This window comes from Eurosta solidaginis, chromosome 4 (genome assembly GCF_040869045.1).
Source record: "Eurosta solidaginis isolate ZX-2024a chromosome 4, ASM4086904v1, whole genome shotgun sequence".
Classification (NCBI taxonomy): Eukaryota; Metazoa; Arthropoda; class Insecta; order Diptera; family Tephritidae; genus Eurosta; species Eurosta solidaginis.
Window position 1 is genome coordinate 112557602 of NC_090322.1, and position 26483 is coordinate 112584084.

General features: G+C 37.7%; 1 protein-coding gene across 17 annotated transcripts in view; it reads left to right on the top strand.

The window, feature by feature from the left end:
• The window catches only part of Nadsyn (NAD synthetase), a 1223365-nt gene that overhangs the window by 1082009 nt on the left and 114873 nt on the right, over positions 1-26483 (top strand). For all 17 annotated transcript variants that reach the window (XM_067782501.1, XM_067782503.1, XM_067782511.1 and 14 more), the window contains one exon: positions 15850-16015. In XM_067782501.1, coding sequence (XP_067638602.1) covers positions 15850-16015 — 166 coding nt within the window. The remainder of the gene's footprint in view (positions 1-15849; positions 16016-26483) is intronic.

Here is a 26483-nt window from a genome sequence, read left to right on the forward strand (position 1 = left end):
CAACAGCACATTTTAAATCAGTAGGAAAAGTTCCAGAGTACACGCTTTTGTTAAACAAATAAATTAAAATGTCAACCAAATTTAAAGCGACTTTTTTCAAAACCTGATTTGAAACACCATCAGAGCCACAAGATCTGGAGTTGTCCAACGATTTTACTACCTTCAGTAATTCAGTGCCAGTAAAAGGTTCAAAGAAAAACTACTACCTAAATTTGAAATAACTGAGTTATTCATTGAAAGTTCGTATGTATAAGTAGTTGTATAAGTTTGCCCGATTGCTGAAAAGTGACTATTAAAAAGGTTTGCTACAGTTGTGGGATCAGAAATATTTAGGCCAATATTACATAAAATAATTGATGAGTCAATTGATTTATGACTCCGATTTAGAAGGCTGTTTATAACATTCCATTCCTTTTTTGGGTTTCCAAACGACGACCTGAATTCATTTCGATAGAAACTGTCGCGTTCCAATCGTACTTCTTTTCTTAACCTTCTAAAAAGATCTCTATGTCGACTACGAAGCCTTGTATTCGAAGGATTTTTAGTGCTCTTTCTTCCAAGCTTGTTTTTAAGGCGAATCTTTTTCATCAACTGCTTACTTATCCAAGGCTTTAACCTTATATCAGATCTAGGTGAAGTGACGGAGAAGGTTGCAGCCCGAATGTGGCTTATAAAAGTATTTCAAAAAATGTGGTATGCATTGGATACGTCTTTCTCTACAAAAACTTTGCCCCAGGACTCAAACCGTAAGCTTTGATTAAGCAAACCGAAATTAATCTTGGTTAATTTTGAACTCATGTTACTTCTATTTATGCTTTTTTTCCATGCAATATTTATTACTATACCAGTCATAGTATGATATGTAATTTTAAAGTCAAGGTTTATGCCGGAAATATTTTTAAAAGTACTACAGCTGCTGCGACCAAAAACATGGTCGATGCAGCTTCCAGAAACACTACGAGTAGATACATTTAAGAATGATGTTAAACCATAATTAGCCATAAGCGTTAGGTAGTTATCAGTTGTATCACTCAGTCTGATATCGAATTAAAGTCACCTAAAATATTGAAATTGCCTGAATTCTCGCTACAAAGAAGAGTTGAAAACTCTTCCAAAAATGTCTGTGCAGAAACCGAATGTAATCTATAGACACACATGAAATTAAAAACTTTGTCAGATATGATTAAGGAGATCTTTAATATATCTGCGCTTGTAATGTTATACTCGACATATTCACACTCGTAAATATTTCGAACAAAAACTCCAACACCACCTGCAGAATATTGGTCATTAGTGTTAGCAAAAAAAGTATAGCCAGGCATCGTAAAGTCTCGTATTTCATGAGAGTATATATCCATATTTCAGAAACAAAAATTAAATCGGGTTTGTTTTTAAACAACTCAAAATGACAGACCAAAAGATCAAAATTTTGCCGAAAACTGCGTATATTTTGGTGAATAACAACAAAAGAGTCACTAGTACTACCCAATAAATTTAAATCATTAATAGGCGTGTTTATGGCATCGCTGTCATTGTATAGGAAATTTAAAAATACCATTAATTTTGATGATAAATAATTATATGAATCTAAGTTATTTTTGACAAATCGTCAAAAGTTCTTAAAGCAACAGCCTCGCCATTATCAGCCTTTTTTATCATGATTTTTCCATTTTTCAACCACAGTACTTATAACTTTTTGCTTTTTTTTGTTTTTTTTTTTGCCGCTGTAAACAAAGCTCTATTGAAATTGGTGAGACTGTCATTTATGTAAATATTGTGTTTGTTTACATCACCAAAAAGCTCAGTGGTTAATTTTCCCTTTGCCTTTTGTTTACTAGACATCACTTTTCTCTTCATTTCAATAGAAGCAAAGTGTACACGCAGCACATTACCGAAATGAGAAGATTCATTTCTCTTCTGTAGTTTTTTAATATAACATCAACATTTAAGCAGAGCTTAAAATATTTTTTGTGCATTCACTGGCATTCTCACTTGCTAGCTGCGGCACACCAACAATGTCGACAGCGCTCCTCAGCAGTTGTTGCTCTCTCCAGTTCAATGCACTTTCAAGCTTGCATACTTTAGCACACAGTTTTGAGTTTTCCTCTTTGAGCTCCTTTACAATGTTGAGAAAATCAGTATTTTGTTTCTTTAAACTAATGATCTCGTCATACAACAACTGCAAAGTTATTTCTTTCGTACCTGTATCATTATTATTATGCACTTGCACTTGCTGAGGGAAGTGGGAACCACTTGCGTTGGTGTTGTTATTGTTGTTATTCGTTTTGGGAATATTTGCGCTGTTATTTCCAAATGTCTTTGCGTTTGTTGTTTTTGTACGTTCTGCATGTTCGGCTTTTGTTTAGAAGGCGCCGATATAAAAAATTAATAAAATTTTAAAATATATAGTTTTATTCTAAACTATAGATTGTGCCTTAGCTCTATAGGGTGACGCCTTTTCGAGATATCGCCATAAAGGGGGACCATGGGTAAATCTAGAATTTGTTTGTAAGATATGGGTATCAAATGAATGGTGTTAATGAGTATTTTAAAAGGGAGTTGGCTTTAGTTCTATAGGTGGACTCCTTTTCGAGATATCATCATAAAGGTGGACCATGGGTGACTCTAGAATTTGTTTGTACGATATGGGAATCAAATGAAAGGCGTTAATTAGTATTTTAGAAGGGAGTGGGCCTTAGTTCTATAGGTGGACGCCTTTTCGAGATATCTCCATAAAGGTGTAACAGGGGTGACTCTAGAATGTGTTTGTACGATGTGGGTATCAAATGAAAGGTGTTAATGAGTATTTTAAAAGGGAGTGGGCCTTATCTATAAGTGGACGCCTTGTCGAGATATCGCCACAAAGGTGGACCAGGGGCGACTTTAGAATTTGTTTGTACGATATGGGTATAAAATGAAAGGTGTTAGTAAATATTTTAAAAGGGAGTGGGCCTTATTTCTGTAGATGGACGCCTTTTCTAGATATTGTCATAAAGGTGGACCAGGGGTGACTCTAGAATGCGATTGTATGATATGGGTATCAAATGAAAGGTATTAATGATTATTTAAAAGGGAGTGGGCCTTAGTTCTATAGGTGGACGCCTTTTCCAGATACCGCCATAAAGGTGGACCAGGGGTGACTCTATAATGTGTTTGTACGATATGGGTATCAAATTAAAGGTATCAATGAGGGTTTTAAAAGGGTGTCCTATCCCCACTTTTGTTTAACTTCTACATATCAAAGCTACCTTCGCCACCAGAAGCAGTTACTATCATTTCCTACGCCGATGACTGCACAATAATGGCCACAGGCCCAGGCCCACATATCGATGAGCTTTGCAGCAGAATAAACGGTTACCTCCCTGATCTCTCCAGTTTTTTCGCCTCGCGAAACCTGGCATTATCACCCACTAAATCCTCCGCGACCTTATGTACAACATGGACGTCCCAAATGTCGACCATTTTGAACATCCACGTCGATGGCACTACGCTACCGATTTTTCTACACCCCAGAATCTTGGGTGTAACGTTTGATCAGGATCTACATTTTGGTGAGCATGCAGCCGCAATTGTACCGAAAATCCAGAGCCTTAATAAAATCCTCAAATCTCTTCCTGGCAGTACTTAATAAAGAAACGCTCATTACCATTTACAAAGTACCCCAGCAGGTAAGGGGGTCAGAATATACCCGCGGTAGGTATGCCTGTCGGGGATGGCCTGAAGGTTTAATGTAGAAGCATACATCGTTCCCGAGATGGTCGGGCTAGCACCTTAATGGTCCTGTGGTACCGGAGCGTACCGGATCTGTATCCGGCAAAGGACCATCACATCGATAACACTCCCCAAAGCCTTCGGGGAGCAACCTTCTCGCTACAACAACAACAAAAACCATTTACAAAGCCATTGGCCAGCCGATTGCATGCTACGCGTCCCCGATATGGTCGCCAAGCCTAAAGACCACTCACTGGAAGAAGGTACAGGCCTGCCGAAATACTTCCCTCAGAACCGCCACGGGTTGTCTTCTTATGTCCCCAAAACACCATCTACATAAAAAGCCGAGAATACTCCCCATCAGTGAGAGAAATGAGATGCTAACCAAACAGTTCCTGTTGAATACCCAGAAACCTGGGCATCCCAACAGATATCTGATTGATGAGGCAACACCGCCCAGGGGCTTAAGGGGTCATCTCCGTAAGCATTTTGAGGAAATGCGGCACCTGAGAACTCAGCCGTATGAAGCCAAAAGACACAAGCAAGTCCTCAGCGAACTACACAAACAGGCGTCGAACCTTTTGCCAGGAATTGCCCGGTAAATCCAGTACTCAAAAACTAGTACCAAAACTTGCGGAAGAGGAACGCATATTCCCCAGGGAACGCGTGTCACTCTAGATCAACTTCGATCTGGATACTGTAACAGGTTAAACTCTTACCTATCCAGAATCAACCCCGACATACAAAATGTATGCCCCCTTGCAATGTGTCCCCACGTGACACCAACCATCTCTTTAATTGTAGTGTGGAACTAACGCCTCTAAAACCCCTCTCATTATGGTCCCCCCTGTTGAAACTGCAAGTTTCCATGGACTCCCGTTAGAGGACATTGATGACAACTTGTGATCGGTCGCACCTATTGGATGGGGCGAAGCACTGCTACAACAACAACAACAGGGGTTTAAAAGGGAGTGGCCCTTAGTTGTATATGCCAAGGCGTTTATGAGATATCGACGAAAATGTGGACCAGGGTGAGCCAGAACATCATCTGTCGTGTACCGCTAATGTATTTATATATGTAATACCACGAACAGTATTCCTGCCAAGATTCCAAGGGCTTTTGATTTCGCCCGGCACAACTTTTTCATTTCTTATTTCTACATAATGTGGTAGGTGTCGCAACCATTTTACAAAGTTTTTTCTAAATTTATATTTTGCGTCAATAAACCAATCCAGTTACCATGTTTCATGCCATTTTTCATAGAATATAGAATTATGGCATTTTTTTCATTTTTCGTAATTTTCGATATCGAAAAAGTGGGCGTGGTCATAGTCGAATTTCTGCCATTTTTTGTACCATGATAAAGTGAGTTAGATAAGTACGTGAACTAAAATTAGTACAGATATATCGATTTTTGCTCAAGTTATCGTGTTAACGGCCGAGCGGAAGGACAGACGGTCGACTGTGTATAAAAACTGGGCGTGGCTTTAACCGATTTCGCCCACTTCCACAGAAAACAGTTATCGTCATAAAGTCTATGCCCCTACCAAATTACAGTGCTTGTCTGCAGGTTTATATTATAGATTTTATGATTAAAACTAGCAATTGCATAATATACAATGTGCACAAATGACATAACAAAATTACAAAAACATTTTTATTTTGTGTATTTTTACAATAAGTTCAATTATGGATAGCGTTACACTCTGATTTACTAAAAAAGCAACTGAATTAAAATAAGGTACGATTTACAGTAATTGTGCAAGTTTTGCGGTTTGAGAATTCATTTACAATAAACTTTTAATATGATTTTTGATAAAATTTTTTCTTTTGACTGTGTTCGGTAGATTTGTAAGCTCTTTTGGTAGTTCATTGAAAAATTATGGAAGCAGTACAGATAGGGTGTTTTTACCATAATTATTTGAAAACTTAGGCACTACGAGGCGATTTTCTAACCGCCTTCGCGTTCCATGATCGTGGGAGATAGGAATTTTGAATGTGCAATCATCGTAAAACTCGTTGAGTATCGTTAATTTAAAAATGGACTTTACGTCTAGTAATTTTAAAGCTGTATTTAATTCAAGATTTGGGGTATATATATTTTTCTTCTTGGCAAGTATTTTCAAATTATAATATTGACTTTGTTGAAGTATACTACAATATGTTGACGATCCCCAAGCGGCGATTCCGTGTCTTAAGTAAGACTCCGACAGGGCTAAATATGCCTGGAGCAACACGTCGTAACTCGTACAGAAACTTAGATGGCTTAAGACGTACGACGTCGACCTTAGTTTTCTTTGGAGATGGGAAATGTGTGCATTCCACTTAAAATTTTCATCGAGAATAACACCGAGGTATTTGTATGATGGAACGGTTTCTATATTCTCGTTGCAGTTACAGGATGTCTGATTTTTATGTAAGCAATCATGGTTATGGAATATTAGCCGAACTGTTGATTGGGAAATATGCGGGGGTCTTATGTGCATTAGTTTGGTTTTCGTTACGTTTATTGCCAGACCACTATCGTGCGCCCATTTGGTTACTACATCTAACTTTCTCTGCAGGATGCTTATTGCAGTACAGAGATCCCTGTGTGGCACTACTATAGCTGTGTCATCTGCGTATGCAAGGCTTCGCAGTTGTTGAGTGCTCTAAGCATGCTATTTGCGTATATTATATACAGAATCGGCCCTAGTTTTGAACCCTGCGGGACTCCGCACGACAAACTTATTTGGTTACTGTATTCATTTTGTATTTTTACACTGTAACTTCGCAATTCTAGGTAGCTTGAAAACCATTTAAGACAATCCCCCCTTATCCCGGCGTTATATAGCGCCTCGAGCAATTTTTCATGTGATAAGGTGTCAAATGCTTTGCTGAAATCTATAAATAGGGCAAGGACGTGATGATTTTTTTCCAAGTTTTCATTGATTTTGGACGAGAATTTACCCAGCAGCTGGTTTATGTTTTTGTTTTTTTGGAAACCGTACTGTCTGGAGTCGATAACTTTATATTTTTCTATAAACTCTATCAACCTATTGACAATAACTTCTTCCATTATTTTCTCAATAACCAGTAATATAGCTATTAGTCGGTAGTTACATATATCAGATTTCACTCCGGCTTTATATATAGGTTTTACCACAGATATCTTTAGAGCTACGGGTACTTCGCATTGGGTTATGCTAAGGTTAATTAGTTTCACTATTATCGGGACTAGAATATGTGATAATTTTTTTATATCTTTTGGTCGAATACCGTCATATCCTGGGCCCTTCCTTTCATCGAGTGTTTTTACAATTGCCAATATCTCGGTATCAGTAATTTCTTTTATAAATATGGAGTTGGGTATCGGACATTGTGGCGCGTTCAAAGACCTGATATCACAGTGATGAATTACCCTTTTTACGCCCTCAGAAAATGTTGTTGCAAAATTATCACAGATAGTTTTTGTGCTAATATTTTTGAAGTTCTTTAAAACGTGCTCATCTGGGCTTACGCTCTTTCGACCAACAATCTCATTAACGAGTTGCCAGGTTTTTCTTTTATCGTGTTTGTACTCAAAAAATTTATTTTGATAGTAACTATTCCGAGTTCTTTGTATTTCTTTATTGACGTAGTTTCTAAATTTTTTATAGTCTACTTCTACTTTTTTATCCCATGGCTTTGCTTTGCACTTTCTATATAAATTATCCCTGCTTTTACACAAAGTTTTTAGGTCATTTGTCATCCAAACATTCGTCTTTCTCGGTGCCGTGATCGTTTTGCTAACATAGGAGTTCTCATAGGTACGTCTAAAATTACAGTGTATCTTATCACACATCTCGTTTGCGCTATTTGACCCAAAAGTATCATCCCAGTCCATCTTCATTATCTCTTCATAAAATTTTTTGTTATCAATAACATTAATAGCTTGTGGTTTTTCTTTCTGGGGCTCATTTCGCTTATTGAAAGACATACCACATATAAGAGAGTAATGATCTGTTATATTCGTTTGTATTACCCCTGACATGAATTCAATGTCCCCACTCTTAACGAAAATGTGATCGATGCACGTATGAGTGTCTCTTTTTACATCGACCCGAGTATACTCATTTATTACCTTTTTCATACCATAAGATGAGAGCAAATCAAGGTAGAGATTTGCGCTACTGTCATCAGTATCTAGTGTGTTGATGTTGACATCACCTATTACTATTGTGCATTCTCCTTTGCTTTTTCTTTTCAATATGTTGTCAAGCTCTTCGGCGAAGGTGCGAACATTGTTTTGCGGAGGTCTGTATCTAGCATGGAGAATGCAAGGAACATTGTTATTGTTAATTGTAAACGTGATTTCGATAGTTTCAAAAGAATTTGTGGAATATACAATTCGTTCATAACATATGTTCTCTCTAAAGTACACAGCAATGCCTCCCCCGCTCTTATGGCTTCTGTTTAAGAATTCAACATTAAATCCGCTGATACGAAACAGGTTTTGCTCATCATTTTTTATATTCGTTTCAATTAGTACCAATATGTCAATGCTATCGATAAGCTCATCAATTTCCACTCGAAACGCGTTAAAGTTTTTTCTCATTGAACGTATGTTTAAGCACGTGTATTTAAAATCATATTTTTTAAAGTTTTTTGTATCAATTTCTGCAAAGGATTTAATTATTTCTGTTGTTGTGTGGTTCATTATAAAAATACTATTATATAAATATAGTGGAGCCAGAAAAAAATAAGAAAAATTATATAGTTAAGTTAATAAAGTGTGTAGGTGTTTACAGTGATAATACAAATAAAAGGCAATATTAAAATACTACCTTTCTTAATGTTAGGAAGTATTTGAAGTTTTATAGAGGAAGGTAACTCTAAAATTTGACGGAGTATATAAAGTGGTACAGCTGTACTTTATATGCTAAAGATTCAGAAAAATAAAAAAGATTTGAGTAATAAGGTGATATAAATATACTTATGTATGTGAAGCTCTTGTTGGCAGTTTAATAAATTAGTTGATGATGTCTATATCTACTTCTGAGTTTATGTAAATAATTTGATTGTTTTCATCCTTCTTTGCTAAAATACGACCCCCCTTTACCCAAACAAATTTCCAGCCCGACGCCTGTGCTTTATTTCTTGCTGTCCATAGTAGTTGGCGATTTCTTTTTGTCAAATCTTCATAAACGTATACTCTCTTTTCAGTACCTTTGCTAGAAGTTTGGCCTACTTCAGTTAAGTTGCTTGCATGGAGCTTAACTCCACGTACTTTTTTCAATACCTCTCTCTTTTTGCGAACCGAGGAGAATTTGACTATGATGTTGTCACTTTTTCCCTTCGCACGATATACATCGACCACATCATTCGCATTCACACTAACACCAGCAAAGTGTGCCATACGTTCCACAATATTTTGGAGGTTTTCATTATCTCCTTTGCTAACGTTTTTCACAACAATATTTTTTTCTAACCTATGTTGTTCCATCTCGTTTACTTTTCGCTCTAGTTCTAAAATACGAATGTCTTTTGCGTTGCACTTTTCATGGAGATCAGAAATATTCTGCCCTAATTCGCAAATTTTGGCTTCAAAAAGTGATATGGTATTTTTATGTCTTCTTTTAGTTCCATACGCAACTGAGTGAAGTTTGTAGTCATTTCTTCAATTAGCAATTTTATGTCTCTGGTATCTGCTCGCAGATCGGATAAGTCGGTTTGTGCATTAATTGCAAGATTTTCATTGCCGTCGGCTTTACGTTTTTTAGTTCCCACCAAGACTGCTTCGGCAGGCGAATGAGACGATGGCTTCGGCTTCGAAGATGGCTGCTTAGGAGCATCATCTGATTGTTGGCTTGAAGAGGATTTTGTCCGTTGCCTGCATTTGTGGCATTTCCAATTTCCACGCCGCTCTGCATTCATGGCCATGTAGGTGGCACTAGATATTGTGGTGCATGACATGAAATGATACGCCTTTTTGCAATGCATGCACGTAACATAGTCACCATTGGCGGGCAACGGCTGTGTACATTCGTCGCAAGCAATTGTTGTTGTGTTCATTTTGTTGATTTGGTACGAAATTTTGATTTGTCACAGAAGATTTAGATAATTTAATTTTTGGTTGGTATTTGCAGTTTAATAAACAAACCAACACGTGTTTTACTGACTTGATTAGTTTATAAGCTGATGTAAATTAATACTTATTTTCGGTTTTTTTATAATTTAAGTTTTATGTTTGTACGAGCTTGATCAAAACACGTCCACTTACTGTCACTCGCGCACATCATACACATATAGTAATAGAGATAATCTCCTGCCAAATTCATCATGATATCTTCAACGACTGCCAAATTACAGCTTGCAAAACTTTTAAATTACCTTCTTTTAAAAGGGGGCGGTGCCACGCCCATTGTCAAAATTTTTACTAATTTTCTATTCTGCGTCATAAGGTTAACCCACCTACCAAGTTTCATCGCTTTATCCGCCTTTGGTAATGAATTATCCCACTTTTTTGGTTTTTCGAAATTTTCGATATCGAAAAAGTGAGCGTGGTTATAGTCCGATTTCGTTCATTTTAAATATCGATCTGAGATGAGTGCCCAGGAACCTACACACCAAATTTCATCAAGATACCTCAAAATTTACTCAAGTTATCGTGTTTAGGGACAGACGGACGGGCGGACGGACGGACATGGCTAAATGAATTTCATTTTTCGCCCAGATCATTTTGATATATAGAAGTCTATATCTATCTCGATTAGTTTATGTCGTTACGGATTACCGTTATGCGAGCAAAATTAATATACTCTGTGAGCTATGCTCAGCTGAGTATAAAAAAGTAAGTCGCGATAACCTCCGAAGGGTTTTTAGGCCGAGCTTCTATCTTCCAATTTGCGTTGTGCTCCTTTTAATTTTTCCTAAAAATTGGCGGGACGGGACCCACTTGTTTTAATGCCGACTACGAACGGCATCTGCAGAGCAGATGATTTTTCACTGAGAGCTTTTCATGGCAGAAATACAATCGGAGTGCTTGCCAAACGCTGCCGAGGGGCGACCCCACTTAGACAACTTTATTCTAATTGAAAAAAGTTGTTTCTAAAATTTTGATGTTGCTTTGCCCGTGGTTTGAACCTAAGATCTTCGGTGTGGTAGGCGGAGCACGCTACCATGATACCACGGCGGCCGCAATAAGTACCCCATAACTACTTCCTAGAAAAGTGAAAAAAGTGTCCAGTTTTAAATAGAGGCACATTTTCAAATGATACTTATTATAGCAGTTATGAAAGAACACATATGCAGCAAAAAACATATTTATCGGACAACTATATTTGAAGTTAAGACAGATAGTTGTTGGTAATTATTGCATTTTGGTCTGAAAAAATTTATTTATTGCGTTTTCGTTTGGAAGTTATTGGATATTATGCATTTTGTTGTGAACAGTATTTGCAATTTATAGAATAAAAGGTTTGGTACTATTATTTCAACGACCCTAGAAAAAATGGTTGGACCATGTGTACCATTTTTGTCATATTAGTACTCCAGTATAAAGTGCATGACCCAGGTCTAGCGTTGCTTTTGAGTGTCCATTAAGTACTTTTTATACTCAGTTGAGCAAAGCTCACAGAGTATATTAACTTTGATTGGATAACGGTTGGTTGTACAGGTATAAAGGAATCGAGATAGATATAGACTTCCATATATCAAAATCATCAGTATCGAAAAAAAATTCGATTGAGCCATGTCCGTCCGTCCGTCCGTCTGTCCGTTAACACGATAACTTGAGTAAATTTTGAGGTATCTTGATGAAATTTGGTATGTAGGTTCCTGGGCACTCATCTCAGATCGGTGTTTAAAATGAACGATATCGGACAATAACCACGCCCACTTTTTCGATATCGAAAATTTCGAAAAATGGAAAAAGTGCGATAATTCATTACCAAATACGGATTAAGCGATGAAACTTGGTAGGTGAGTTGAACTTATGACGCAGAATAGAAAACTAGTAAAATTTTGGACAATGGGCGTGGCACCGCCCACTTTTAAAAGAAGGTAATTTAGAAATTTTGCAAGCTGTAATTTGGCAGTCGTTGAAGATATCATGATGAAATTTGGCAGGAACGTTACTCTTATTACTATATGTCTGCTTAAAAAAAATTAGCTAAATCGGAGAACGACCACGCCCACTTTTTAAAAAAATTTTTTTTTAATTCAAATTTTAAAAGAAAAGTTAATATCTTTACAGTATATAAGTAAATTATGTCAACATTCAACTCCAGTAATCATATGTTGCAACAAAATATAAAAATAAAAGAAAATTTCAAAATGGGCGTGGCTCCGCCCTTTTTCATTTAATTTGTCTAGGATACTTTTAATGCCATAAGTCGAACAAAAATTTACCAATCCTTGTGAAATTTGGTAGAGGCTTAGATTCTAGGACGATAACTGTTTTCTTTGAAAAAGGGCGAAATCGGTTGAAGCCACGCCCAGTTTTTATACACAGTCGACCGTCTGTCCTTCCGCTCGGCCGTTAACACGATAACTTGAGCAAAAATCGATATATCTTTATTAAACTCAGTTCACGTACTTATCTGAACTCACTTTGTATTGGTGTAAAAAATGGCCGATATCCGACTATGACCACGCCCACTTTTTCGATATCGAAAAATGAAAAAAATGCCATACTTATATACCAAATACGAAAAAAGGGATGAAACATGGTAATTGTATTGGTCTAATGACGCAAAATATAACTTTAGAAAAAACTTGGTAAAATGGGTGTGACACCTACCACATTAAGTAGAAGAAAATGAAAAAGTTTTGCAGGGCGAAATCAAAAGCCCTTGGAATCTTGGAAGGAATACTGTTCGTGGTATTACATATATAAATAAATTAGCGGTACCCGGCAGATTATGTTCTGGATCACCCTGGTCCACATTTTGGTCGATATCTCGAAAACGCCTTCACATATACAACTAAGGGCCACTCCCTTTTAAAACCCTCATTAATACCTTTAATTTGATACCCATATCGTACAAACACATTCTAGAGTCACCCCTGGCCCACCTTTATGGCGATATCTCGAAAAGGCATCCACCTATACAACTAAGGCCCACTCCCTTTTAAAATACTCATAAACGCCTTTCATTTGATACCCAAAAACGTACAAACAAATTCTAGAGTCACCCCTGGTCCACCTTTATGGCGATATCTTGAAAAGGCGTCCACCTATAGAACTAAGGCCCACGCCCTTTTAAAATACTCATTAACACCTTTCATTTGATACCAATATCGTACAAACAAATTCTAGAGTCACCCCTGGTCCACCTTTATGGCGATATCTCGAAAAGGCGTCCACCTATAGAACTAAGGCCCGCTCCCTTTTAAAATACTCATTAACACCTTTCATTTGATACCCATATAGTACAAACGCATTTTAGAGTCACCCCTGGTCCACGTTTATGGCGATATCTCGAAAAGGCATCCACCTATAGAACTAAGGCCCACTCCCTTTTAAAATACTCATTTGCACCTTTCATTTGATACCCATATTGTACAAACGCATTCTAGAGTCACCCCTGGTCCACGTTTATGGCGATATCCCGAAAAGGCGTCCACCCATAGAACTAAGGCCCACTCCCTTTTAAAACACTTATTAGCACCTTTCGTTTGATACCCATATTGTACAAGTGCATTCTAGAGTCAACCCTGGTCCACTTTTATAACGATATTCCGAAAAGGCGTCCACCTATAGAACTAAGTCCCACTCCCTTTTAAAATACTCATTAACACCTTTCATTTGATACTCATATCGTACAAACAAATTCTAGAGTCACCCCTGGTCCATCTTTATGGCGATATCTCGAAAAGGCGTCCATCTATAGAACTTAGGCCCACGCCCTTTTAAAATACTCATTAATACCTTTCATTTGATACCCATATCGTACAAACTAATTCTAAAGTCAGGCCTGGTCCACCTTTATGGCGATATCCGTAAATGGCGTCCATCTATAGAACTATGGCCCACTTCCTCTTAAAATACTCTTTAATACCTTCCATTTGATACACATGTCATACAAACACATTCCAGGGTTACCCTAGGTTCTTTTTACAACATGGTGATTTCCCCTTACTTCGTCTCCACAGCTCTCAACTGAGTATGTAATGTTCGGTTACACCCGAACTTAGCCTTCCTTACTTGTTTAGATTTTTTTTGGAAAGTTTTCGCCCGCAGGTGTGATACTCTGAATGAGAGCCATAGCAGATGATCCTGGCCCAGGACATCGCAATGTAAATTTTATACGTATGAGGATCAGTTATGGAGTACTCGATATCCCTTAAATACTCTTAAAGTACTCCTTAAGTCGACCTGAGTACTCCACATCTTAATCCCATTCATATTAACATAACAATATATTCAACTCAAAAGATGTAAAAATTTTATGAAATTATTGCGTTTTGCTATGAAATATATTTTTTATAAAGTTCCAGAATGCCTAAATTTTCTGTTACTTTGCATAGACATTAGAGCGGGTCAAATTTTATGGGGAAAAAAACTTCAGGTGCACATCCAGTTTCTGAATCTATGGGTCATACTGAGTAATATTGTCCATGGAACCATAGGTCTGAAATGAATTTCGAGCCTCCCTAATCAAGTGAGAAAATTTTGATATAAAAGTTTCTAACAAAATTAGGGAGGCTCGAAATTCATTTCAGACCTATGGTCCCATGGACAATATTACTCAGTATGACCCATAGATTAAGAAACTGGATGTGCCTTTTCAACAATAAATTTGACCCACCCTAATAGACATTGTTTGTATTGAATGTAAAAATAAAATGTTTTTATGCTCATCCTGTAAGTTAGTTGGTTAGGGCCTTTGTGAATTACGCTATCGATTTGTGCGCCATTGCCAAATTGTGGACAGAATGTGCCCGCTCCACAGTTTGCATTGGATAAAACTTTGTAGCCGAAAACGATTGGTATTTTGTCGGGTTTGACAAGAACTATCCGGTTGACTAGAGCTTACCTGCAGGCGGAGACTTAGTTACTCGGACAATAGGTGACAGGGGCTACTTAGTTTAACATTTCAATTTATTCATTATACCCATCTAAGTTCAGAAATCCCATAAGATGGTTAGCTTTGTCTTTTGCCTCGCGACGATGCGGATATTGTCCCTCTATATGAAGTCAGTTATCTAGTTTACCTTTTTTCAGTTAATTCGTTACAATTTAACTGAAGGATTTTGAAAGGAGACTGGAAGAGTTCCTCACTTTGGGGATAAAGAGGGGGAGTCCGAACTGATGGTATAAGGCTTGGTCGCCGCCACAACCCTGGGATTTGAAGAACCAGTCCATCCTAGGTTGGCGCTGTTAACTGTGTAACTCAGCGAAACGGCGCTACAAATGCAACTGTCAGCTTTGTAGCCTTGGGAAGCTTCCGGAGACTTGAATGAACCTTTTGGCTACTTTGCATGAAACAGATTGCCAAGTGTGTGGTCGACAGAGAGCTGTTCCGAGAATAAGAACTTTTTAAAAAACTTTTAAATCCCTTGGCCATTAATAACGTGATTGTCGGCAATATGTTTGGCACATGTAATTAAAAGACACAGTTGGAGAGAGTTGCTATCCTACCATAATATAAAATCAAGGCTGCTACAAGATGAATGAATTATATTGATCCCCCAAAGAGGCGCGTATGGTAGGCAAATGCTTGCAACGGGTACATCTCCGTAAGCATTACAAGTTCTGTCAATACCCAACAAAGCTATTTGATCCCGTAGTGTGTCAGGGGCTGTCTACGACACAAAGCGTTAATATATACTGTTGTCACGTTCTGCATAAACATTGTCGCTTAGGGAGACTCGAGCCAAAGTATGCTGGCCTAACTAACCAATGGTCCCCGACTCAAACGACAAGACAACTACATCAAAAATACTGTAGAAAATCTTCTCAGCTGAAATTATCTAGCAGATGTCATTAGGAGTATAAAACATCTAGGAAAAATCCATTAGTAGTACGAAGCCAATTGGAAGAGAAGCTCGGCATTAATCCCCAAGGCGGTGCACCGCACCTTCATTTTATAAATATTATTCATTCTTCGATATTATGTTTTGACGTTTATTTAAAAAAAAGCTTTATTTAAATTAAGATTTCTATTTTTTAGCGAAAACATGCTCATTGACGTGGGTATGCCGGTTATGCACCGTAATGTATCGTACAACTGCCGTGTTGCCTTTTTTAATCGCCAAATATTGCTGATCCGCCCCAAAATGGCAATGGCCGATGATGACAATTATAGAGAGTCACGTTGGTTCACTTCCTGGACAAAGGTAAGCTAGTTCCCGTTACGTAGATATTAGTGGTGGAAAAACATTGATGTTCACGCAGATCGATTTTACTATGTTTTTGGTGCTCTTTAACAATTACATTTTTACACAAATACACAAAATCGAAGTCAATAATTTTATTAAAATATGTAACGAGTGAACTCAATTCGCATTTCAGTTTAAAGAATAAAGATATACCGTGCTATTTAGCTGAAAAAAAAATTTTTTTTGGCGGCTTGTGTAACAGAAACCCGATACATTTAATAAGCTATTTATTTTCACAATTAAACTGTTTATATTCAAAATTAAAGATTTATTTGAACACTTACTTATACTTACGCTATTTATGATAACAATTAATATATTAATTGTATTCAATATATATTTAATTCTGACAACAAATAGTTTATCACAACGTATTTCAACCGACAGACAGTTAGAGAATACGTCACAGAAATTTTTAATAAACTTTTTTAATAACCGTTTATCAAAAATAATAAATGCATTTATAGGTATTTAATAAATATTTAATACAGACAATAAAATGTTAATTGTGACTATGTACAATCAATCAATAAATCATTTTTATTAATATAGCGTACGATTTTTGGTTCAGGGTATCACTTAGTGTCACTAATATTCGTCACACTGCCCTCCACCTAAGTCTGATCGTCCCGATCAGACAATCTCTCGATCTAACCGCTGCTAGCCTCTCCAAATGAACCACCCTTCTATTTCGTGGTTTCCCAATTGTTTGTATGCGGTGGATGGTATCACTGATCTTCTTCACAACTTTGTACGGCCCTTCCCAACTGCACCGAATTTTGGATGGAACACATTTCCGCCGGTGAGAGTTGTATAGCAGTACGAAATCTCCCTCATGGAAACCTTATTGTTCTTGTCGTACCTGTGTTTCATCTTACTACTCATTACCCTGGGACGTTCCCTCACACTCTGTTCCTAGGCCAATGAAGAACTACTTCGCAGAGTTTGCGCTTGACGGATTGGCTTTGCATCATCAGTATCGTCTTGACGTTTCACAACAGTAGTGCGCGCTGGCTTGAAACCACCCTTACATTCTTTTTGGGAAATTCTCTCCTTCCTGTCAATGCCAGCGTTTTTATCGCGGGTACCTTGGGTTTTGATTTGTTTGGCCCATTCATTCCATCAACTTTTGCCCGATTTACTTTCTTTGACTTTGGTGGTCTTTGTCGAGTCTTCTCCGCCAGTACTCGATTACTGCTGAACCCTTTCTCCAAACTAGAGTTAAGTGTCATATCCTGGTTCTTATAGCGCATATTCCTTCTTTGCATGTCGATCCTGATGTCATGGTCAACTAAGAAGTCCACTCCCAATATGACTTCATCAACAATCTCCGCCACAATGAATTTGTGTAGAACCATGACCTTCCCAATTAAGACTTCACAGATCACTTCTCCCTGGACTTGGTTGTACTCGCCAGTGACCGTACGCAACCTTGCTCGAGGTAATGGATTTACTCTCCTATTGACCAAATCAGATTGGATTAAGGTATGAGATGCGCCCGTATCTACAGTTAGTACACGTTCTTTGCCATACACATTCCCTCTGACGGTAAGACTGCTTGATTTCCTTCCAATTTGCGACACAGATATCACAGGACATTCAATAGCTGGAGCAAGTTTTCGATCTTTACATCTGACTCGCTCTTGCTTATCTCCTCCAGCTTTGCGTTTACGACCAGCCAAGTTCGAACTACCAGGACCTGTACTGCAATGACGAGCAATGTGACTTGGGTTACCGCACTTGAAACACTTCACAACTCCGTTATTTTTCTCTTGTGATCCCTTCACCGCCTCCAATATTGTGTTCGCCAAGTCTGGCCTTTCTACCTCCACACGGCGTGCTTTGAATGCTGGCTTACACATAAGCGATGCTGTTTCCTGAATCAGAGCATGTGATACCGTTTCTGTGAATGTAGGTTTTGGGTTTGCGTATGTCGCTCGCTTCGTTTCCACGTCCCGTATTCCATTTATAAAGCTCTGGATTTTTACCCTTTCGGTGTATTCCACGGGTGCGTCCGCATTTGCTAAATGTGCCAGCCTTTCAACATCCGACGCAAACTCTTGCAATGTTTCACCAGGCCTCTGGAAGCGGTTCAGTAACTTCATTTGGTATATCTGTCTCCTATGCTCGATTCCGTATCGTCTCTCTAGAGCGCCGATCAATGCTTCATAACAGTTCCGTTCGCCCTCTGGAATGTTTTGTATGATCTCAGCTGCAGGCCCTTTCAATGCTACGAAGAGTGCAGAAAATTTATCTTCAGCATTCCAGTTCTTCACTGCTGCGGTCTTCTCAAATTGTAGCTTAAAGACCTGGAAAGGAACAGAACCGTCAAATGATGGTGTTTTTACCTTTTGATTACTCGTTGAAACTTCTGGGCGATTTAGTTGCAACTGCTCGATACATCCTCTCAAAGCATCCACCTCGGCCTCGATTTTTTCCTCAAACTGTAGAATTTTTGTATCCTGGGCCTCCAGCTTCGATGATACCCTTATCTCCTGTGCCTCTAGCTGCGAGGATATGCGGACCTTCTGTGCTTTCAACTGCTCAGCCAACTGAGATGTCATATATGCCCTCTGCTTTTCCAGTTGAGATGCCATATATATCTTCTGTTCTTCAATCTTGGATGTTATACGGTTCTCCTGCGATTCCAGTTGCGATTACGCCCGACATTTGGTTCAACAATGCTAGTATCGCGTTAGTGTCAACACTTGCCAATGGATTCGGAGTCTCTATCTTCTCTTCCATTTTAGTCGCTGGCTCTTCCACATCAGGATAAAATACATACTCGGCTACATTAATTCCTTCCAACTCTAATACCTCTCGTAGCCGTGCTTGAATTTCGATCTTATTGCTGGTTGTATTCAATCTACGGTTCTCCAGCTCCTTTTTCAGTTGCTGGATCCTTAATTCACTCTACTTCGCCATGTCCTTGTTGTGCTCTGCAACTCTGGAATTTATTCAACAGTTCCTCTTCTGACATCAATCGTAACGAATTTAGTGCAATTTCTCTTATTTGCAACCTTCTGCTAACGTTCGAATCACTAAACTGTTGAAAAAATAACTCCACTATTTAATAATGCAAAATGGTCTTTATTAAAGTACTTCACAATAACACTTCTAGTTCTCGACAGATAGCGTGCTTAAATCAAACTCATTCTGATTCTCAGCTTTACCTCCTTTTATACTCTGTGATTTCCTCGTTCGCATACTTCTAGGCGTTTCTATTTCTAGAATTTACTACTCGTTTACCAGCTATAACTACAGATGCACAATTGTTATAGCTTCTCGCATAGCCCATGCGCGTGTATATATGAGTGATACTTCCACAGATGATTGCCTACTTTTTGGAGCATCTCAGATAAGATATATGCCTGTGTTTGTGCGTCTCTCTCCGCTGCGTGTACGTACATATGTGTAGACATGATGATTGATTCGTTTATGTAGATACAAGTGACTGCCTGCTTTATTGTGGTTGTGGCTTCATTTACTTAGCATCAGACTAGTGATGTGAATATCACTTAGTGTCACTAATATTCGTCACAATATATTACATCTATGTTGCTGCCATCGCTTGCAGCGCTATTTAATAAACTAAAAGTAGAAACTAAGTCTTTTATCCATATGTGTACCTTCACAATGTACTCTCATTAAGAAAAGGTTAGCGTACAACTTTCATTTATACTTTTGAAACTAAAAATGTAGGTAAACCTGGCTAAATTCGTTTAAAACAGGTACAGTTTTTATGTATTGAAATTGATTAAAAACAATGCCATTTTCAAACTGGTTTTACAAACAAATTTCAACCGGTATCGATTTGAGTGCACCTGTAAAAAATATACGAGCAAAGCAAGTTAACTGACGATTACGATTTTCTTTAAAAGCCAGCTAAAAATTATAATTTCAGAACGAAACGTCAAAAACACCCCACCAAATACAAACTGGCTTGTTTGTTTTTAGCATTGTGAATTCAAACAAGTGGCGAATGTTTGAAAAAAACGTTCACAATAGTAAGCAGCCTGGATCACTTGTTTAATCGCTGTTCGATTACTTAAACCATTTGCTAAAGAGTGTTTTCAAGCATTTTTGTAGACAACTGGTACATTGCACTTTTTACATATTTTAAAATGTTAGCTTAACTGGCTGCTCATATTTTCTAAATTGACTAGATTTTAAAAATGAATATTAATAATATGTATTCTGGTTTTCTGTAGACACATTTAAAAGAAAAGTTGGTTTGAAACACAAATGGACAATTCATGGCATTTCAACTTATTAACCTCTACAGAAATTCCCCCTGTCAGCTTTAATTTGAAATGTATGCGCGGTTGCCACTGTGGTCCATTTGGACCAAAAATGGTTCCTTCTAATCCCATTTGGTCCCCTGGTCCTTTTCAATTTGGTCCTTTTTGTGCAGTAACCACGATTTGGTACTTTTCTTTCTTTTTAACTGAGGTAAAAATTTATAACACCACACACATGCATAATTTGCCACTTCTTCATTAACCCACATATAATTTTGAATTTAATTCAATGGAATTGCTTGTAAAAAAATTGTTCAGTCAATAAAAGGTAGCAGAACAATGACATTTCACCTAGGAGAAAATTTAGGCGTGGCATTAAAAAGAAAAGTATTGGATCTTAGCGGCCACCGTGGTGTGATGGTAGCGTGCTCCGCCTATTACACCGTATGCCCTGAGTTCAACTCCCGGGCAGAGCAACATCAAAATTTTAGAAAAAAGGTTTTTCAATTAGAAGAAAATTTGTCTAAGCGGGGTCGACACTCGGCAGTGACTGGCAAGCGCTCCGAGTGTATTTCTGCCATGAAAAGCTCTCAGTGAAAACTCATCTGCCTTGCAGATGCCGTTCGGAGTCGGCATAAAACATGTAGGTCCCGTCCGGCCAATTTGTAGGGAAAATCCAGAGGAGCACGACGCAAATTGGAAGAGAAACTTGGCCTTAGATCTCTGCGGAGGTTATCGCGCCTTACATTTATTTTATTTCTTTATAGATTGTTGTGCATCAATTCTTATACGTAAGCAGGCAGCCGTCGTGAGGATCTCTGATGGACGAGAATTGCTCAGAAAGAGGCTGTGTACTCATTGGGGAGCCGACGTGAAGCGCTCATAAAGGAGTCAACGCGAAATGCTCATGAGGGAGCTGTTTGCCCAGTAGGAGGCTCTCGTGAGATGTAATGTATGTTGTAGATGACGCAGTGATCAGTACGTTTTGTAATGTATTTTTTAGGCGAATGATCTTATCACACTTTTATGTGTTTTTATTTGCCTGTGCTTGCATTAGATAAGCATTTTCTAATTTGGGTTAGATAGTATACTTTTCTTTATTAAGAAAGGCGAGTCTGAAATATCGAAATTGATCTAGTGCTTTTTGAAATTCAGACACAAACAACGAAAAGCTTCGTGCATTTCAAAATTAGATCTGCATGTACTCTGGAAGAGTGATTGAAAATGTCTTGATGACCTCATAGGGACATTAATATTTATTTCACTAGGTAAAAATGGGCTATTCACAATCCTTCCCAATAATTTCACCATGAACAATACACCCAACATTTCCCTGCGGCTCTCAAGGGAAGGAAGGTTAATAAGCTTCAACCAGCTATTATAGGATGGAAGATTCCTTGTTGGATCCCACGATAAGTGACTTAACGCAAAAAGCAGGAACTGTTTTTGAACCGATTCCATCTTGTCATGATAAATCTGATACCGTGGGTTCCAAACAGTTAACGCATATTCTGGTCTCAGTCGAACTAAGGCAGTAAAGAGTGCGTTTGTGACGTAAGGGTCTATAAATTCTTTTGCACATCCTTTAATGAAAGTTAACATACCTCTAGATCGAGTCCCACAAGTTTCAATATATTATTTGAAGTCTAGTTTCGGGTCCATTTTGACACCGAGATCGATGAAGCTAGTAACTTGCTCAAGCTGGTAGTCACCTATAGAATAATTATGTACCTGATATGATTCTCTAGTAAAACTCATGAATTTGCATTTGTTTAGGCTGAGGGCCATTTCGTTGGCCTTGCACCATTGAACTAAGCTGTCCAAATCGTTCTGAAGAAGTAGTCTGTCTCCAGGGCTTTGAATGGATCTAAAGAACTTTACATCATCGGCGTACATTAAAATCTTGGAGCTAGTTAACATACTTGAAAGATCATTGATAAATACTAAAAACAAAGCGGCCCAAGATGGCTTCCTTGAGGTACGCCAGATGTAACTTTGATGAATTGCGATGAGGCGTCTTTAAATATCACTTTTTGCTTCCTTTCTGTTAAGTAAGTGGAGATCCATCCTAGCAACGTCGATGAGAGCCCCATACAGTCAAGTTTGTTAATAAGAATTGTATGAGAAATTTTGTCAAAAGCCTTGCTAAAGTCTGTGTAAATTACATCTGTTTGGAGGTTATTTCTAAGGTTTCTAGAGACTTACGTTGTCAACTCAGGCTAATTTGATTCGGTTGATTTACCTCTGCAGAACCCATGCTGAGACGGGTGGATTATTGGATATAGTGAGTGAGCTAGCTGTTTTGAATAATGCATTCGAAAAGCTTCGGTATGTCACTAAGTTTTGCAATTCCTCTATAGTTTGCTACGCAAGATTTACTGCCACTTTTGTACAGTGGTATTATAAAAGATTCTTTCTAGAAACTAGAAAATATTCCTTCTTTTATAGAGGCGTTAAATATATTAGTTAAGGGCTGATAAAGAAATTCAGCGAAACTTTTCAGAACAACAGTGGGAATCTTATCAGGACCACTAGAATAAGAAGTCTTCAGTTTTTCTAGCTTAAAAAATACATCTGTAGCAGATATTAAGGGAACTCGTACACAGTCAAGCATTGGTAACCCAGGTGGAGGTCTGGGTTGTCGTGAAGCCGACTCGCAGTAGTTTGATTTAAAGAAATCAGCAAACATATCAGCAATTATGCCGTCATCACTTGAAATCATGTTTCAAATTTCATGAAAGAAGGAAACCCAGTAGTCTTACGTTTGGAGTTAACAAAACCGTAGAACGACTTCGGGTAGGAAGAAATATGAAGCTTTAGCTTTTCTAAGTAGTTCTTGTAGCATATCTTGCTCAGAGAATTATATTTGTGACGTAAAATAGAATAAACCCCATAGTCACTTGACAAGCCAGATTTCTTTTATCGCTTAAACCAGCGAGTTTTTTAATTTTTTAAGTAGTTCAATTCTCTAGTGCACCATTCAGTTTTAAGTGCTGCTCTAAGGGGAGAAGTTTGAGGAACGCAAGTATCAAGTATGAAAAATGCGGTGTAACGTATTAGTGAAATGCAGTACGCTTTCTTCAACATCTCCGTCGGTTTTTTCTAAATAAAAAGCGAACAGAAGACAAATCGTTTTGATTGGAAACAACATGTTTTAGTTGCCGAGATGTTTCAACAATAATCTCCAATGGTGGGTGATACACGTCCTCGGGCAATACCAATGGGTCACATCGAACCAAAGCGAGTTTAAAAAAGTCACTAACATACACGAGATCCAAGCATTTACCAAACTTATTTAAAACACTATTTACTTGATAAAGCCCCATATTCGCCAGGTCGTTTAAAAACTCATTGAAGATGTCTCTAGACGAACAGGGAACCAATAAACGGTCAATTATATTCCAAGTTACACATGACAAATTGTAATCACCTAACACTAAGGCCAAGTCAGAAACATTAACTAAAGAAGACGCTGACCTTTTGCTGATGAATGTTTGCAGTATCTCTGTAGATCAGATTACGGAGGACGTAGCTTACAGTAATATAAGTATAACAGGATAAGTGTTTAACTCGGACACAAAGAAATTCGATTTCGATGTTTCGTTTTGACAACGAAAATCGACACTGATGATGGCACAACGCCGAAACCGGTTTGTCTCAAAACCAAGGGATGACGGGATGACGGAAAATCGTTCCAATATACATCATTTATCCACCCTGTCGGAAAATCAACAAACAAAAAATTCGATTTTATCGGCTTCAGTGATCAGCGGAAAAGCTAGCATCAGCAGCAATCCAAAATCCATCACCAACTTTGTTCAGACAATCATTTCTAAAAACTTCGAAACTATTACTCAAGATTTCAGAGCTAAACACGTGCGGCTTAAGCCAGGTTTCAATGAAAACCAACACCTTGTAGGCGAGGTCGTAGCTCCTAAAAACAGGTCAGTAAGTTTTTTATTTAATCCTCTTACATTTTGATAGTACAAGGTAGTGCTAAAATCGCAAACTAGTTTTTTGAAGCTGGAACACAACTTTGAGGAATTCGTACAGTTTTCCGAGGTTGTTCCCGTACAAATTCCCGAATGAGTGCGCCATTCGGCCAAAAATATTTATCTAAAATCGTTACAAAAGTTTCCCAAGAGACACCAATTTTAAAAGATTATATTATTTGTCTCGTTATCGGCCGTTAGTGTTTAGAAAAACTGAAATTTTTCTGGTTGAGCTCAAGCAGTCAGTCTGAAGTCATCCTCAGGACTGGAAATGACATATAAAACATAATTAGGTATTAGAACCAAAACAGGCATCAACAAACATTCCTTACTTACATCTTAAGCTACGCTTTGAAGACTAAAAAAGCTCTACAATAGCCATGGCGCAACGATACAAGGTGGCAGCATGGGACAGCTGATTTTAAGCTTTTTTTTATTTGATTTGATACATCAAATTACGGCGCAGTACGATTTTGACATTTGTCCATCGAATTTACAAAAACAAAGTACATGAAATTTTTATTTATGTTTGTAGGTATGTCACCATGCTGCCACCTTGTATCGTTCCGCCATGACAATAGCTATATGTAACACGCATACAATTGGTATAGACAGAAAAGTAAACAAACAAAAGAACAGTAATCGTAAACAAAATTCATAAAAAACAACCATACATAAGACAGCAAACAGATGATCATCCCAACATGTGATAGTTGTTGTCCCGACGACGAACGTACATACATAGATATATGTAAATAATTCGATCAGCATTTTGTTTTTTGTGCCTAAGTAACAGGTTGCGGTATGCATAGGCACAATCGGCCGTGTCTGATTTGAAATTCATTTTCCTGTCATTAGGGGTGTCCAAAATATGTAGCATTTCTAATATGAATCGTTTGTTATAGTTTTTCTCTTTTTCTAAGTTGATTACACTATCGAAGTCAGGGTAGTGTCCGGTATCCATACAGTGGGATGATAACTCCGTTTTGTTGTCCTAAAAATTAGTCCTTAATTTTATATGTGATTTGTGTGCAGATATCATTGTCTTGAGTTTTGATTTTGTAGTACCCACATATACCTTCTGGCGTACGTGGGACCCGTCGCCATTACAAGGAATCTTGTATACCACATCGGACTGATCCTGTATGGGTATCTTATCTTTCATGTTCTGGCATACGTGGGGCCCTTCGCCATTACAAGGAATCTTGTATACCACATCGGACTGATCCTGTATGGGTATCTTATCTTTCATGTTACTGAAAATATTCCGCAGAGTATGAGATAATATTTTATGAGTTAGGATTTTACCAATGTATAAATCCAAATTATTCACAGAGAATGAAAAACGTTGTGTGTAATTCAAATTTAAATTAAAGTCAAAATATAAAGCGCCACACGTGTAACATGGAAAAATTTCACTTCTAAGGTTGTTTACACAAATGCATAAGAGCAAAATTATATAAACTTTGGTCGCTTCAAAGCAAATATAACGTACAGCGTCTCATTGTTTTTCGTATTACGTTGTCAAAGCGTAGGCACGCAACCAAAGCATTTATGAACATTTTTCGATACTTCGCCCGACAGATGAATTAATGAATGCAACACAACCGAAGCATCTGTGTAAATCCGCCTTAATTTTTGTAGCTGTGAAAGTCTCCTGCAAATAAAATGGTGCTGTAAGTGCAAACAAATCAAACTCCTAATGACACTACTTTATTTTCTATGTATTTTTCTTGTATTTTCTCTCATATTTTTTGTCGAGGGAGCCAATAAGGTTTCAGTACTGGTGTAAGTGTGTGAACTATATTTAAAAAAACTAACGAAATACAAGAAAAATACAACGTAGTTCATTAAAAAGAAACAAGCCACAGTTTGTATTTCGATACGGTTTTTTGACATTAGGCCATTTTTTCTTTATTTTTTCTGACAAATGAATATTTTTTTTTAGTTTCAAAATTTTGTGCATAAAAACACAACTAAATTCAAAGTGTAAATTGTGTGTGCAAATAAGTTTTCAACAAGTGTACATTTTTCAGTTTTTCATGATTCTTGTGTTACACAAATATAGTGAACTTGGTACAGAAATTCAAATTAAAAAGTTCTTCACAATAATTTGAAAAACTCTACGTTTTCTCTGCTTTTTACACTGAAAGGAGTAACCATCCGTAATAATTTAAACTTTTAATGAAAATC